The sequence below is a fragment of the Hemitrygon akajei genome, chromosome 6, assembly GCF_048418815.1.
Source record: "Hemitrygon akajei chromosome 6, sHemAka1.3, whole genome shotgun sequence".
Classification (NCBI taxonomy): domain Eukaryota; kingdom Metazoa; phylum Chordata; class Chondrichthyes; order Myliobatiformes; family Dasyatidae; genus Hemitrygon; species Hemitrygon akajei.
In genome coordinates, this window is record NC_133129.1 from 84,229,200 (window position 1) to 84,244,795 (window position 15,596).

The window sequence follows — 15,596 nt, forward strand, 5'->3', positions numbered from 1 at the left end:
TTCCACCAGCCCGGTCGGTCCCTCTGATCTCACCTCAGCCCAACAATCAGCACTCCCTCACATGTAGCCCTCCTCAGGGCCGAAGCTCTGGAATGGCCTCCCCACCCCTCTCCCATCGATATCTTGGCTGCTCGCTCCAAGGAGTTGGGCATCTACTGAAGTAGCTGAGGGCTGAGGAGCATTCAGAAACATGTGTTATAATGAAAGAGCTCCCTTCCAGTCACTTTCACCATCCAGAATTTCTCCCAGTCAGTCCACAGCCCAGCCTGGACCCTCCCCCACCCCATCCCTCATCCAGCCTGGGCCCATGCCCAGCCCCATCCCTCACCCAGCCTGGGCCCTCTCCCACCCCATCCCTCACCCAGCCTGGACCCTCCCCCACCCCATCCCTCACCCAGCCTGGGCCCTCACCCACCCCATCCCTCACCCAGCCTGGGCCCATGCCCAGCCCCATCCCTCACCCAGCCTGGGCCCTCTCCCACCCCATCCCTCACCCAGCCTGGGCCCTCACCCACCCCATCCCTCACCCAGCCTGGGCCCATTCCCAGCCCCATCCCTCACCCAGCCTGGGCCCTCACCCACCCCATCCCTCACCCAGCCTGGGCCCATGCCCAGCCCCATCCCTCACCCAGCCTGGGCCCATGCCCAGCCCCATCCCTCACCCAGCCTGGGCCCTTGCCCAGCCCCATCCCTCACCCAGCCTGGACCCATGCCCAGCCCCATCCCTCACCCAGCCTGGGCCCATGCCCAGCCCCATCCCTCACCCAGCCTGGACCCTCACCCACCCCATCCCTCACCCAGCCAGGGCCCATGCCCAGCCCCATCCCTCACCCAGCCTGGGCCCTCACCCACCCCATCCCTCACCCAGGCTGGGCCCATGCCCAGCCCCATCCCTCACCCAGCCTGGGCCCTTGCCCAGCCCCATCCCTCACCCAGCCTGGGCCCTCACCCACCCCATCCCTCACCCAGCCTGGGCCCTCACCCAGCCTGGGCCCATGCCCAGCCCCATCCCTCACCCAGCCTGGGCCCTCACCCACCCCATCCCTCACCCAGCCTGGGCCCTCACCCACCCCATCCCTCACCCAGCCTGGGCCCATGCCCAGCCCCATCCCTCACCCAGCCTGGGCCCTCACCCACCCCATCCCTCACCCAGCCTGGGCCCATTCCCAGCCCCATCCCTCACCCAGCCTGGGCCCTCACCCACCCCATCCCTCACCCAGCCTGGGCCCATGCCCAGCCCCATCCCTCACCCAGCCTGGGCCCATGCCCAGCCCCATCCCTCACCCAGCCTGGGCCCTTGCCCAGCCCCATCCCTCACCCAGCCTGGACCCATGCCCAGCCCCATCCCTCACCCAGCCTGGGCCCATGCCCAGCCCCATCCCTCACCCAGCCTGGACCCTCACCCACCCCATCCCTCACCCAGCCTGGGCCCATGCCCAGCCCCATCCCTCACCCAGCCTGGGCCCTTGCCCAGCCCCATCCCTCACCCAGCCTGGGCCCTCACCCACCCCATCCCTCACCCAGCCTGGGCCCATGCCCAGCCCCATCCCTCACCCAGCCTGGGACTTCACCCACCCCATCCCTCACCCAGCCTGGACCCTCACCCACCCCATCCCTCACCCAGCCTGGGCCCTCACCCACCCCATCCCTCACTCAGCCTGGGCCCTCACCCACCCCATCCCTCACCCAGCCTGGGCCCATGCCCAGCCCCATCCCTCACCCAGCCTGGACCCTCACCCACCCCATCCCTCACCCAGGCTGGGCCCATGCCCAGCCCCATCCCTCACCCAGCCTGGGCCCATGCCCAGCCCCATCCCTCACCCAGCCTGGGCCCTCACCCACCCCATCCCTCACCCAGCCTGGACCCTCACCCACCCCATCCCTCACCCAGCCTGGGCCCATTCCCAGCCCATCCCTCACCCAGCCTGGGCCCATGCCCAGCCCCATCCCTCACCCAGCCTGGGCCCATTCCCAGCCCCATCCCTCACCCAGCCTGGGCCCTTTCAGGCCGCCCCACCTGAAGCCACATCCAGTCCATCCCAACCCGCACCCTCACCCAGTCCATACTCAATCCCAGTCTGGGGGGCGGGGTGGGAATCTCCCAACACACAGGTTCCTGGGTTCTCGCTGCGCCCACTCACGACAAACCAGCATACTCGGCTCCCTCCAGCCCATGTTCTCATCAGCCCAGACAGACTGAAGAACAAACTGCTGGGGGAGCTCAGCTGGTCTGTGCACCAGATCACATACGTGAGAGAGAGGGTTGAGACACGGACTGGAAGATGATGAATGGAGCCAGGTGAGGGAGGGGATAGGAAAGGTGAGGGAGGGGAGAAGAACACCACTCAGATTGCTGTGGGGCTGACAGGCAGTGGAACCAGCTGGGCGTTCCAGGTGGCATGACACCTGCTGCAGAAAAACTGAGAAGCTTCTAGAAAGTACTACATTTACTACAGCAACTACAACACATACTACAGAAATACCATGTTTACTAGAAAATTTATTGCATAATTACATGTAATTATATAAAAGAGGGAAGTGGGAGTTATCTGAAAGTGCAGAGTTTAGTGTGCACAGCATCAGGTTGTAGCTGCCCAATGGAGTGCTGTTCTTCAATTACATTTGACCTCAGCCTGGCAGTGGTGAAGGTTCACAAGCAGTCAGGTTGATGCAGGAATGGGAAGGAGAGATGAAATGTATTGTAACCGGAAGTGCAAGGTGGCCATTATGGGTGATCTTGCTGATACAAGGAAGGCCGTGTCAGGAGCACTCAATACCAATACACCCATTTCAGGCAGGTCCATGCAATGTTTTTTTCTCAGCTGAAAGGGCGGTTTCGATCTTTGAATGGTGGTGAGGGAGGAGGTGATGGGACAAAGTGGTGACTGACAGTGCTGTTTGTCAACTATTTGAATGATGTGGATGACAATGTAACATGATTAGCAGGTTTAATTGGATCTGCTAACACTGATCTGCAGGTTCTTTGCAAGTTAAGAAGAGGCAAATCAAGAAGACTTGTTGATTGCTGCTGTTTCGTTCAGTGTTACAAGAATAAAGAACGAACAAACAGAAGAAAAAATAATAGTGGTCATCTCATACTCAGACTAGAGATACCAACATCCCAGCAATAATATTTAGAAACATAGAAGACCTACAGCACAATACAAGCCCTTCAGCCCACAAGGTTGTGCCAAACATGTCCCTATCCTAGAAATTACTAGGCTTACCTATAGCCCTCTATTTTTCTAAGCTCCGTGTATCTATCCAAAAGTCTCTTAAAAGACCCTATCGTATCCGCCTCCACCACCGTTGCCAACAGCCCATTCCATGCACTCACCACTCTCTGAGTAAAAAACCTACCCCTAACATCTCCTCTGTACCTACTCCCCAGCACCTTAAACTTGTGTCCTCTTGTGGCAACCATTTCAGCCCTGGGAAAAAGCCTCTGACAATCCACACGATCAACATGCTCCCCATGCCTTATTTAACCAATAGAATAGCCAGCTCCACATGGTGTGACATCTGCTGCAGAAAAACTGGTAAGTTTCTAGAAAATACTACATGTAATTCTATAAAATCATAAGCATGGGAAGACTAAACTACAAGAAAGTAACAATCCTCCACTCATTTTGCAGATGACCCCAAAAACAGCAGTGAAGTGGACAGTGAAATACTTCATCTGAGACTACAAAAGGATCTTCATGAACAGGGGAAACTGGGGCAAGGAGAGGCAGAAGGAATTTAACTTGAACAAGTTGCATTTCTGGAACTTAAAACAGGGCAAGACTTGCATAGTAAGTCGAGGAACAGTGAGACCTTAGTGTACAGGTACATTGTTCCCTGAAAGTGGAGACACCGGTAGACTAAATGATGAGTGAATTTTTGAATTTTCTCTCCATTTAGAAAGTAGTCTACCCTTTTATTTTTTCTACCAAGGTGCATGACCACACACTTCCCGACATCGTATTATATCTGTCATTTCATTGCCCATTATCCTAATCACTCTAAACCCTCTGCAGACTGCCTGTTTGCTCCTGGCGCTCTCTTTAAACCAGTTATTCCCGACCCTCCACACAGTAACCAGGGACCACAACGCAGATTTTGCCAGGATCCGCCATCTTTTGTCTTGGCGCCGCAGTGTACTTCCGGTGCAGCTGCTCGTGGCGGGAAGGAAGGTAAGTCGTTGTCTCGTTACCGACATGTAGGGCCGCGCGCGCCCCAAATTCCGGCGCGGGATTTCATTCACCCTTCTCCTTCCCGGCCGCGGGCTTCCCTCAACATCCCCCTCCCCTCCGTTACTCCTTCAAACCCCGGCAACTGCCCTTCCTTTCCGCTGGCCGCGGGCTTCCCTCAACATCCCCCTCCCCTCCGTTACTCCTTCAAACCCCGGCAACTGCCCTTCCTTTCCGCTGGCCACGGGCTTCCCTCAACATCCCCCTCCCCTCCGTTACTCCTTCAAACCCCGGCAATTGCCCTTCTCCTTCCCGGCCGCGGGCTTCCCTCAACATCCCCCTCCCCTCCGTTACTCCTTCAAACCCCGGCAATTGCCCTTCTCCTTCCCGGCCGCGGGCTTCCCTCAACATCCCCCTCCCCTCCGTTACTCCTTCAAACCCCGGCAACTGCCCTTCTCCTTCCTGGCCGCGGGCTTCCCTCAACATCCCCCTCCCCTCCGTTACTCCTTCAAACCCCGGCAACTGCCCTTCCTTTCCGCTGGCCGCGGGCTTCCCTCAACATCCCCCTCCCCTCCGTTACTCCTTCAAACCCCGGCAACTGCCCTTCCTTTCCGCTGGCCGCGGGCTTCCCTCAACATCCCCCTCCCCTCCGTTACTCCTTCAAACCCCGGCAACTGCCCTTCTCCTTCCTGGCCGCGGGCTTCCCTCAACATCCCCCTCCCCTCCGTTACTCCTTCAAACCCCGGCAACTGCCCTTCCTTTCCCCTGGCCGCGGGCTTCTCTCAACAACTGTTTCCCTCCTTACAACCTCGCCAATCCCACTTCATCTACCATAGGACCATTGAGATGTAGGAGCAGAATTAGGCCATTTGGCCCATCGAGTATGCTCTGCCATTTCATCGTGGCCGGTTCTTTCAGCCCTAATCTCCTGTCTTCCCCCCGTATCCTTTCATGCCTTGACCAATCAAGAATCTAACATCCTTTGCCTTAAAAATACGTGGCCTCCACATCTGCCTGTGTGCGAAGGAATCCATAGTCTCACCACGCTCTGGTTAAATAAATTTCTCCTCATCTCTGTTCTAAAAGGACACCCCTCTATTCTGAGGCTGGTCTTACACTCTCCCACCATCGGAAACATTTTCTGCACATCCACTCTATCAAGGCCTTTCACCATTCGATAGGTTTCAAATAGGTCACACCTCATTCATCTGAACTCCAGTGAATACAAGCTCAGAACCATTAAATGGTTCTCATCTGATGAGCCGCTTAATCCTGGAATCATTTTTGTGAGCCACCTTTGAACCCTCTCCAGTGTCAGCCCATCCTTTCTAAGATCAGAGGCCCAAAACTGCTCACAATATTCCAAGTGAGGCCTCGCCAGTGCTTTATAAAGTCTCAACATCACATCCTTGCTTTTGTATTCTAGTCCTCATTTCCCGACACTGTACCACTTCACTGTCCATTCTCCTAATCTGTCTAAATCCTTCTGTAGCCTCTCTATTTCCTCAAAGCTACCTGTCCTCCACCTATCTTCATATTGTCTGTAAAATTTGCCACAAAACCATCAATTCCATCATCCAAATCATTAACATATAATATTAAAAAATCAGTCCCAACACAGACATCTGTGGATCACCGCTGGTCACCGGCACCCAATAAAGGCTCCATTTATTCCCTTTCTTTGCCTCCTGCCAATCAGCTACTGTTTTGAGAATCAGAATCAGGTTTTATTATCGCCGGCGTGTGACGTGAAATTTGTTAACTTTGCAGCAGCAGTTCAATGCAATACATAATGTAGTAGAGAGAAAAAATAATAAAATATAATGATAAATAAACAAGTGAATCAATGACATATATTGAATAGATTATTTAAAAATGTGCAAGCACAGAAATGCTGTATATTAAAAAAAGTGAGGTAGTGTCCAAAGGTTCAAAGTCCAGTCAGGAATCGGATGGTAAAGGGGAAGAAGCTGTTCTTGAATCTCTGAGTCTGTGCCTTCAGGCTTCTGTATCTCCTACCTGATGGTAACAGTGAGAAAAGGGCATGCTCTGGGTGCTGGAGGACTTTAATAACGGACGCTGCCTTTCTGAGACACCGCTCCTTAAAGATGTCCTGGGTACTTTGTAGGCTAGTACCCAAGATGGAGTTGACTAAATTTACAACCTGCTGCAGCTTCTTTCGGTCCTGTGCAGTAGCCCCTCCATACCAGACAGTGACGCAGCCTGTCAGAATGCTCTCCACGGTACAACTATAGAGGTATTGGGGTGTATTTGTTGACATGCCAAATCGCTTTAAACTCCTAATGAAGTATAGCTGCTGTCTTGCCTTCTTTATGTCTCCTTATCCGCGAGTTCCGCTTGCATGAATTCAACCAACCGCAAATCGAGAAAACCCAGAAGTGCTCTTTCAGCACTTGTTCGAGCATGTACAGACTTTTTTCTTGTCATTATTCCCTAAGCAATGCAGTATAACAACTATTTTACATAGCATTTACATTGTATTAGGTATTATAAGTAATCTAGAGATGATTTAAAGTATACAGGAGGTATATGTGCGTAGGTTATCGTGGATCGGGATCGAAAAAAAAATCGGAAGTTCTCTTACTAAGTAAGTCGGAACAGTACATCCAGTATTATTTAGCGTCAGTTAGTCAAATGTTTGTCTTAGTATGTAGTATGTATTTTATCTTTCTATGCATATAAAACACTTAAGAACGTATGTTTCAGCGCCGGGCTCGGGAACAAAAGTTCCTGAGTTCAATCCAGTGACAGATCGCCCCCAAGTGCACTCTCCATCCGTGTCTGGTTGATGTGGATCAAAAACCCAAAACCCCAAAACCCAATAATTAAACCACTGCGTTGCTTAGTAATAATTGTAGCTTTCATCGGGGCACGGCCTTTCTCACTTTATCCTTTAAAATCATTCCATTCGTTGACCAACTGTAGCCTAACGCTTTTCCAATGACCGATGGCGTTTCACCTCTTTCCGATCACTTTATTAATTCCACTTTATTTTCAATTGTGATCGTGATTATTTTCGTAAACAGAAACACTGCGGATTCAGAGCTCCGCCGCCGGGTCCTAATGTCCACAGGTTAAATAAGGTCTGGGGTTCTGCTGGGTCCTAAGGTCCACCACATTGAGACAGGTTGAATAAGGGACTTTGGTATCCGTGAGGGGTCCCTGAACCAATCCCTCGCGGATAAGGAGGGTCGACTACATCAATCTGTTGGGTCCAGGTTAGATCCTCGGAAATATTGACACCCAGGAACTTGAAGCTGCTCATTTTCTCCACTTCTGATCCCTCTATGAGGACTGGTATGTGTTCCTTCGTCTTACCCTTCCAGAAGTTCACAATCAGCTCTTTCGTCTTACTGACGTTGAGTGCCAGGTTGTTGCTGAGGCACCATTCCACTAGTTGGCAAATCTCACTCCTTTACATTCCTCTCGTCACCACCTGAGCTTCTACCAACGAGGGTTGTATCACCAGAAAATTTGTAGATGGTATTTGAACTATGCGTAGCCACACAGTCATGGGTATAGAGAGAGTAGAGCAGTGGGCTAAGCACACACCCCTGAGGTGCGCAGTGTTGATCGTCAGCAAGGAGGATATGTTATCACCAATCCGCACAGACTGGTCTTCCGGTTAGGAAGTCGAAGATCCAATTGCAGAGAGAGATACAGAGGCCCAGGTTCTGCAACTTCTCAATCAGGATTGTGGGATTGATGGTATTAAATGCTGAGCTATAGTCGATGAACAGCATCCTGATGTAGGTGTTTGTGTTGTCCAGGTGGTCTAAAGCCATGGAGGTTGTGTCTGCCATTGACCTATCGTGACGATAGGCAAATTGCAGTGGGTCCAGGTCCTTGCTGAGGTAGGAGTTCAGTCTAGTCATGACCAACCTCTCAAAGCATTTCATCACTGTTGATGTCATTGCTACTAGGTGATAGTCGTTATGGCAGCCCACAATATTCTTCTTTGGCACTGGTATAATTGTTGCCCTTTTGAAGCAAATGGGAACTTCTGCCTGTAGCAGTGAGAGGTTGAAAATGTCCTTGAATACTCCCGCTCGATGGTTGGCACAGGTGTTCAGAGCCTTACTGGGTACTCCGTCGGGACCTTCTGCCTTGTGAGGGTTCACTCTATTTAAAGACAGATTAACATCAGCCTCTGATACAGAGATCACAGGGTCATCAGGTGCAGCAGGGATCTTCACAGCTTTAGTCGTGTTCTCCCTTTCAAACTGTGCAACATTGAGTTCATTTGGTAATTCATACTGCCATTCATACTACTGGGTTTCGCTTTGTAGGAATCTATGTTAGTATCTTTCCTGTAATAACATGAACTCGTAACTTGTTAAGCAGCCTCATGTGTGGCACCTTCTGAAAATCCAAGTACACAACTTCAACCAATTCTTCTTTGTCTATCCTCGTTATTTCTTGAAAGAATTTGAACAGATTTGTCAGGCAAGATTTTTCTGTGAGGAAACAATGCTGACTATGGCCTATTTTATTATGTGCCTCCATGTACCCTGTGACCTTATCCTTAACAATCAACTCCAACATCTTCCCAGACACTGAGGTCAGACTATCTGGCCTATAGTTTCTAATGCCTCTCTCCCTTCTTAAAGAGTGGAGTGACATTTGCAATTTTCCAGTCTTCTGGACCGATTCCAGACCAGTGATTCTTGAAAGATCGTTACTGATCATTCCACAGTCTCTTCAGTTACCTCTTAAGAACCCTATGGTGTACACCATCTGGTCCAGGTGACTTATCTACCTTCAGATCTTTCAGTTTCCTAAGAATCTTCTCCTTAGTAATGGTACTTCTCCCCGCCATCCTCGCCCCCTTCTACTCAACCACCCTCCACCTTTCCTGGCTGTGGGCTCATATCAGTATCCTCTCTGTTACTACCTTCAAACCCAGCAATTCCCCCTTCAACTACCCCTCCCCTCACACTTTCTATTAGTCCTTCCACCTTCCTCCCTCCCAGTTCCCCCTCCCCCTGGCCTCGGGCTCCCCTCAACAACCCCTCCATTACTACTTCAAATCCCGGCAATGCCCCTACAACTACCCCTCCGCTCCACCTCTCCCCCTTACACTCACTCGCATTGGCAAAAACATCTCCGCAATCTCCATCAGCACAGGAGCACCGCAGAGTTGTGTACCTAGCCCCCTGTTGCACTTGCTTTCCACCTATGACTGTGTGGCTTAGTACAGCTGTAACACTGTTGTGGGCCGTATCAAAGGTGGTGATGAATCAGCATACAGGAGGGAGATTGAAAATTTGGCTGAGTGGTGTCATAACAGCACTCTCACTCAATGTCAATAAGACTAAGGAACTGGTAGACTTCAGGAGAGGGAAACCAGAGGTCCATGAGCCAGTAATCATTAGAAGAGCATAATTGGACAGGTCAGTAATTTTAAATTCCTGGGTATCGCTATCTCAGGGGACCTGTCATTTAAATATCATTGTGAGGAAAGAACTGCAGTGCCTCGACTTCCTTGGGAGCCTGCAGAGATTCAGCATGTCATCCAAATCCTTGGCAAGCTATTATAGATGTGCGGTAGAAAGTTTGCTGACCGCCTACATTACGGCCTAGTATGGGAACACCTGGTACGAGAATGCCTTTGAGCAGAAAATCCTACAAAAGGTAGTGGATTCGGTCCAGTACGTCATGGGTAAAACTCTCCCAGCTGTTGAGACAGCTACATGAAACATTGCCATAGAAAAGCAGCATCCGTCATCAAAGATCCTCACCACACAGGCCATGCCCTTTTCCTGTTGCTGCAATCAGGTAGAAGGTACATGTTCAAAGATTCATTTATTATCAAAGTATACAACTCTGAAATCCTTCTCCAGATAGCCGTGAAACCAAGAAAGAAAAGAAAGGCAGCACGATCATCAATCCCCAAATCCCTCCACCCCACAAAAAAACACAAACAAGAATGGAACAGGTACATTGGCCTCCAAAATCCCCCTACCATGCACATTTAAAAAAATGAGAAAGATTGGGTGAAAAATATAGAAAACAAAAAACCCATAAAACTAAAAACAAACTGCACAGTTCAAATCCACACCCAAAAGGCAGAAAACCTAGGCAACATTCTCCCTCTCCATAGCATAGTGATCTCACCCGGGATAAAAGGCAGTTTCCTCTCTCCAGAGTGATCTCAGCAGTGATAAGAAGGCAGGCAGCATTCCAATCTTCCTGGTGCGCACCACCAGGTTCAAGAACAGTTACCCCTCAACCATCAGGCTGATGAACAAAAGGGGATAACTACACTCATTTAATGATTCTTTTCTGTTGTTATTCCATGATCCTTATTTAAAGCTATTTATTTGTTATCTAGGTTTACAGTTTGTATATAGTTTGCAGATCCTGTTTACAATTACTGTTCAACAACTTGCTAAGTGTGCCCCCAGAAAAGTCTCAGGGTTGTATGTACTCTGATAATACATTTTACTTTGAACTTTGAATTCACCCTCCCCTTAGCCATGGGCTCTCCTCAACAACAATTCCACTCTGTTACCCCTTCAAATCCTGACACAGAACCCGTCACACCCTTTACACTCCAATAACCCATCTAACCTTGGCAAAACCCCTTTCAAATCCTCGTCCCCCCTTTCCTCCTTCTGTCTATCTCCCCCCTCCCCCTTCCCCTTCTCCTCACCCTGCTCCTCATGGCTGCGGGCTGTGCTCAACAACCCCTCTGTCCACCTCTTCCCCCTTCCCCTCACCCTCCATCCCCTGGCCTTGGGTTTACCTCAACAACCTGTCCCTTCACCTCTCCCCTTCCCCCTCAATCTCCTCATCCCGGTAATGGCTCTCATCAACAATCCATTCCGTCCACACTGTCTCCTCTCCTTCTACCCCTCCTCCCACCCTCAACCCCTTGATCACCTTCTCCCCCAACCCAAAACTGATGAAGGTTGCAGACTGGCTTTCAGTTCAGTTCTCCCTTTCAAAAAGTGAAAGCAGGGAATGTCTCGCCTGTCCAGAAGTTTCATTGAAATATGGAGGCTTCAGATTTCCACTACCAACTATCCTGGCGAATGTACGGTCTCAGGAACATAAAATTCCACCCCCAACTATCCTGGCGAATGTACGGTCTCAGGAACATAAAATTCCACCCCCAACTATCCTGGCGAATGTACGGTCTCAGGAACATAAAATTCCACCCCCAACTATCCTGGCGAATGTACGGTCTGGGGAAAATAAAATTCCACCCCCGACTATCCTGGCGAATGTACGGTCTCAGGAACATAAAATTCCACCCCCAACTATCCTGGCGAATGTACGGTCTCAGGAACATAAAATTCCACCCCCAACTATCCTGGCGAATGTACGGTCTGGGGAAAATAAAATTCCACCCCCGACTATCCTGGCGAATGTACGGTCTCAGGAACATAAAATTCCACCCCCAACTATCCTGGCGAATGTACGGTCTCAGGAACATAAAATTCCACCCCCAACTATCCTGGCGAATGTACGGTCTCAGGAACATAAAATTCCACCCCCAACTATCCTGGCGAATGTACGGTCTGGGGAAAATAAAATTCCACCCCCGACTATCCTGGCGAATGTACGGTCTCAGGAACATAAAATTCCACCCCCAACTATCCTGGCGAATGTACGGTCTCAGGAACATAAAATTCCACCCCCAACTATCCTGGCGAATGTACGGTCTCAGGAACATAAAATTCCACCCCCAACTATCCTGGCGAATGTACGGTCTCAGGAACATAAAATTCCACCCCCAACTATCCTGGCGAATGTACGGTCTCAGGAACATAAAATTCCACCCCCAACTATCCTGGCGAATGTACGGTCTCAGGAACATAAAATTCCACCCCCAACTATCCTGGCGAATGTACGGTCTCAGGAACATAAAATTCCACCCCCAACTATCCTGGCGAATGTACGGTCTGGGGAAAATAAAATTCCACCCCCGACTATCCTGGCGAATGTACGGTCTCAGGAACATAAAATTCCACCCCCAACTATCCTGGCGAATGTACGGTCTAAGGAACATAAAATTCCACCCCCAACTATCCTGGCGAATGTACGGTCTGGGAAAAATAAAATTCCACCCCCGACTATCCTGGCGAATGTACGGTCTCAGGAAAATAAAATTCCACCCCCGACTATCCTGGCGAATGTACGGTCTGGGAAAAATAAAATTCCACCCCCGACTATCCTGGCGAATGTACGGTCTCAGGAACATAAAATTCCACCCCCGACTATCCTGGCGAATGTACGGTCTCAGGAACATAAAATTCCACCCCCAACTATCCTGGCGAATGTACGGTCTGGGAAAAATAAAATTCCACCCCCGACTATCCTGGCGAATGTACGGTCTCAGGAACATAAAATTCCACCCCCAACTATCCTGGCGAATGTACGGTCTCAGGAACATAAAATTCCACCCCCAACTATCCTGGCGAATGTACGGTCTGGGAAAAATAAAATTCCACCCCCGACTATCCTGGCGAATGTACGGTCTCAGGAACATAAAATTCCACCCCCAACTATCCTGGCGAATGTACGGTCTCAGGAACATAAAATTCCACCCCCAACTATCCTGGCGAATGTACGGTCTGGGAAAAATAAAATTCCACCCCCGACTATCCTGGCGAATATACGGTCTGGGGAAAATAAAATTCCACCCCCGACTATCCTGGCGAATGTACGGTCTCAGGAAAAAAAAATTGAATATCTGAGAGCATGATTGCAGTACTAGATTAATGTCAGGGACGACAGTTACTCTGCTTTATGGAAACGCCTCACAACTGCAACTTCGGACAAAGTGTCCGAAAAACCGTTCTCCCCAAACACAGGTCTGCACTGCCTTTTACAGTCAGAGGTGGTGGATTAACTTATCGTGGTGCACAGATGTGGCAGTTTGTCTCTCCTGCTCACCCGTCCCGGGTCATCTAGTGGTCAACGTCATCCATTTTAACTGCTTAGGGACTTTTCCACCATCATCCTGGTGGCGGTGTACCTCAGGCCAACATCAGGCAGGCTCCGGAAGAACTGAGCAATGTAGTCAGCGGGCACAAAATGGTGCACTCACTGTCATTATGGGGGATTTCAACCAGGCCAGCTTGAAGAAGTCCCTGAACAACTAGCACCAACGTATCCCCTGTGGAACCAGAGGGCCCCACGTGCTGGACCACTATCTTTGTGCCATCCCATGCCCACAATTTGCAAAGTCCAATCAAAGACTAAAGCAGGTATGGACAAGGGAGGCAGAGGAGTGCTTACAGGACTGCTTTGATTCAGTGGACTGAACAATATTCAGGATTCATCATCAAGTCTTAAAGAATACGCCACAGTTGTCATCGACTTCACCAATATCTGTGTGCATGTGTGCGTGCCTTCAAGAACATACCTGACATACCCAAGTCAAAAGCCATGGATGAACCACGAGATTTATAACGTGCTGAGTGCTAGATCTGTGGTATTCAAGACCAGTCATCCAAAGCTATACAAGAAGTTCAGGTACAACCTACAGAAGGCTTTCTTAAAAGCAAAAAAATCAAATCCAACTGATGTGAGAGGCAGAATCAGATGCCCATGAGCTCTGACAAATTGTAATTATTACTTCCTGCAAAGTGGAACCTAACTCTGAGGTGAGCTCAACACCTTTTATGCACACTTTAAAAGGGAGAATAAAACTCCATCTGTGCCAATCACTGCAGCGTCCGGTGACCCTGTGATCTCTGTCTCAGAAGCTGACATCAGGATATTTTTCAAAAGGGTGAACCCTCACAACGCGTACCTGATGCTGTACCTGGTAGGACTCCGAAAACCCATGCCAACCAATTAGCAGGAGCGTACAAGGACATTTTCAGGCTACATCCACACTAGACCGGATAATTTTGAAAACGTCAGTTTCGCGTAAAAATGATAGGTGTTCACACTATGCATTTTTGAAAATATCTCTGTCCACACTGAAACGGAGATTTCGGTGAATCTCCTCCTACTGGGTGTGCGCAGGACACATGTACCGAAAACAAGCAACATGTTTGGTGTTGAATCTCGCCGTAAAAGTGCGCGTTTGTGTAGTTACAGACTAGACAAACTTAAAACGACAGACAGCTGTTGGCTCTCGCGCAGGAGAACTTAAAAGTAAAAAAAAACATACTGGAGTGTACGGCGGCAACCAACAGGGAGTTCACGGACAGTATGACCTGGCTGACGACGAACATTGAAAAACTGACTAACTCTGTTGCATTAATAAAGCACCTTGTTAAATGTATAAAACATGTCTGCATCAGTGTTATCTTGTATTTCCATAAAATGTTACATTAGGCTGTTACACATCTATTGTCAGAGAAGTACTTGCATAAATAGGTAAACTACCTTCATACAAGCAAGGACAGAAAACAGGGCAAAGTGAGTATACTTATTTATTCAGTAATTTATGGGTCAAAGTATTTGGTGAGTACATTTCTAACTCTTCTGGCTTCAGTCTCTTTGCCGTCTGTTCTGAAATTGTTAGGTTGCGTTCAAGAAAACAATGAAATAGCGCACTGCCATCTGATAGCGTTTTCAAAAGTCTCCGTTTACCCCGTCCACACTGATCTGCCCGAGCAGCATTTTCAAAAATACCCACCCTGGAAAGCGTTTCTGAAAAGCTCTGGTTTCGGGGGATGAAAACACTGTTTTAGTGTGGACAGAGGATAAAAACGAAGAGAAAAAGCTTCGGTTACAGATTTATCCGGCGTAGTGTGGATGTAGCCTCAATCTCACTGCTGCAGTCGGAGGTTTCCACCTGCTCAAAAAGGGAGCAGGGCAAGTTGTCTGTTGCCCAATGGCACTCACATCCACTGTGAAGAAGTGCTTTAAGAAGTGTAACTCCTGCCTCAGCAATGACCTGTACTCTCTGCACTTTGCCTATTGCCACAGTTTCACTGGCTCTCCACTCGGCCTTGGACAATATGCCAGGCTGCTACTTATTGATTACAGCTCAGCATTCAACACAATCCTTCCACCTTCCTCCCTCCCACTTCCCCCTCCCCTCACACTCCTCTCCCTGGCCTTGGGCTCCCCTCAGCAACCCCTACTTTAAATGCCCCTTCAACTATCCTTCCCCTCCACCTCTCCCCCTTACACTCGCATTGGCAAAAACATCCCCTCCGCAATCTCCATCAGCGCAGGAGCACCGCAGAGTTGTGTACCTAGCCCCCTGTACTTGCTTTCTACCTATGACTGTACAGCTGCAACACTGTTGTGGGGCGTATCAAAGGTGGTGATGAATCAGCATGCAGGAGGGAGATTGAAAATTCAGCTGAGTGGTGTCATAACAGCACTCTCACTCAATGTCAATAAGACTAAGGAACTGGCAGACTTCAGGAGAGGGAAGCTGGAGGTCCATGAGCCAGTGGTCATTGGAGGAGCCTCGGACAATAGTAG

The 15,596-nt window shown here is 49.7% G+C and overlaps 1 protein-coding gene across 1 annotated transcript in view; it reads left to right on the plus strand.

Moving 5' to 3' along the window:
• The window catches only part of snapc2 (small nuclear RNA activating complex, polypeptide 2), a 95,725-nt gene that overhangs the window by 40,259 nt on the left and 39,870 nt on the right, over positions 1–15,596 (plus strand). The window contains exons 2-3 of the mRNA XM_073050014.1: positions 3,710–3,794; positions 4,020–4,175. Of these exons, the coding sequence (XP_072906115.1) occupies positions 3,710–3,794; positions 4,020–4,175 (241 nt within the window). The remainder of the gene's footprint in view (positions 1–3,709; positions 3,795–4,019; positions 4,176–15,596) is intronic.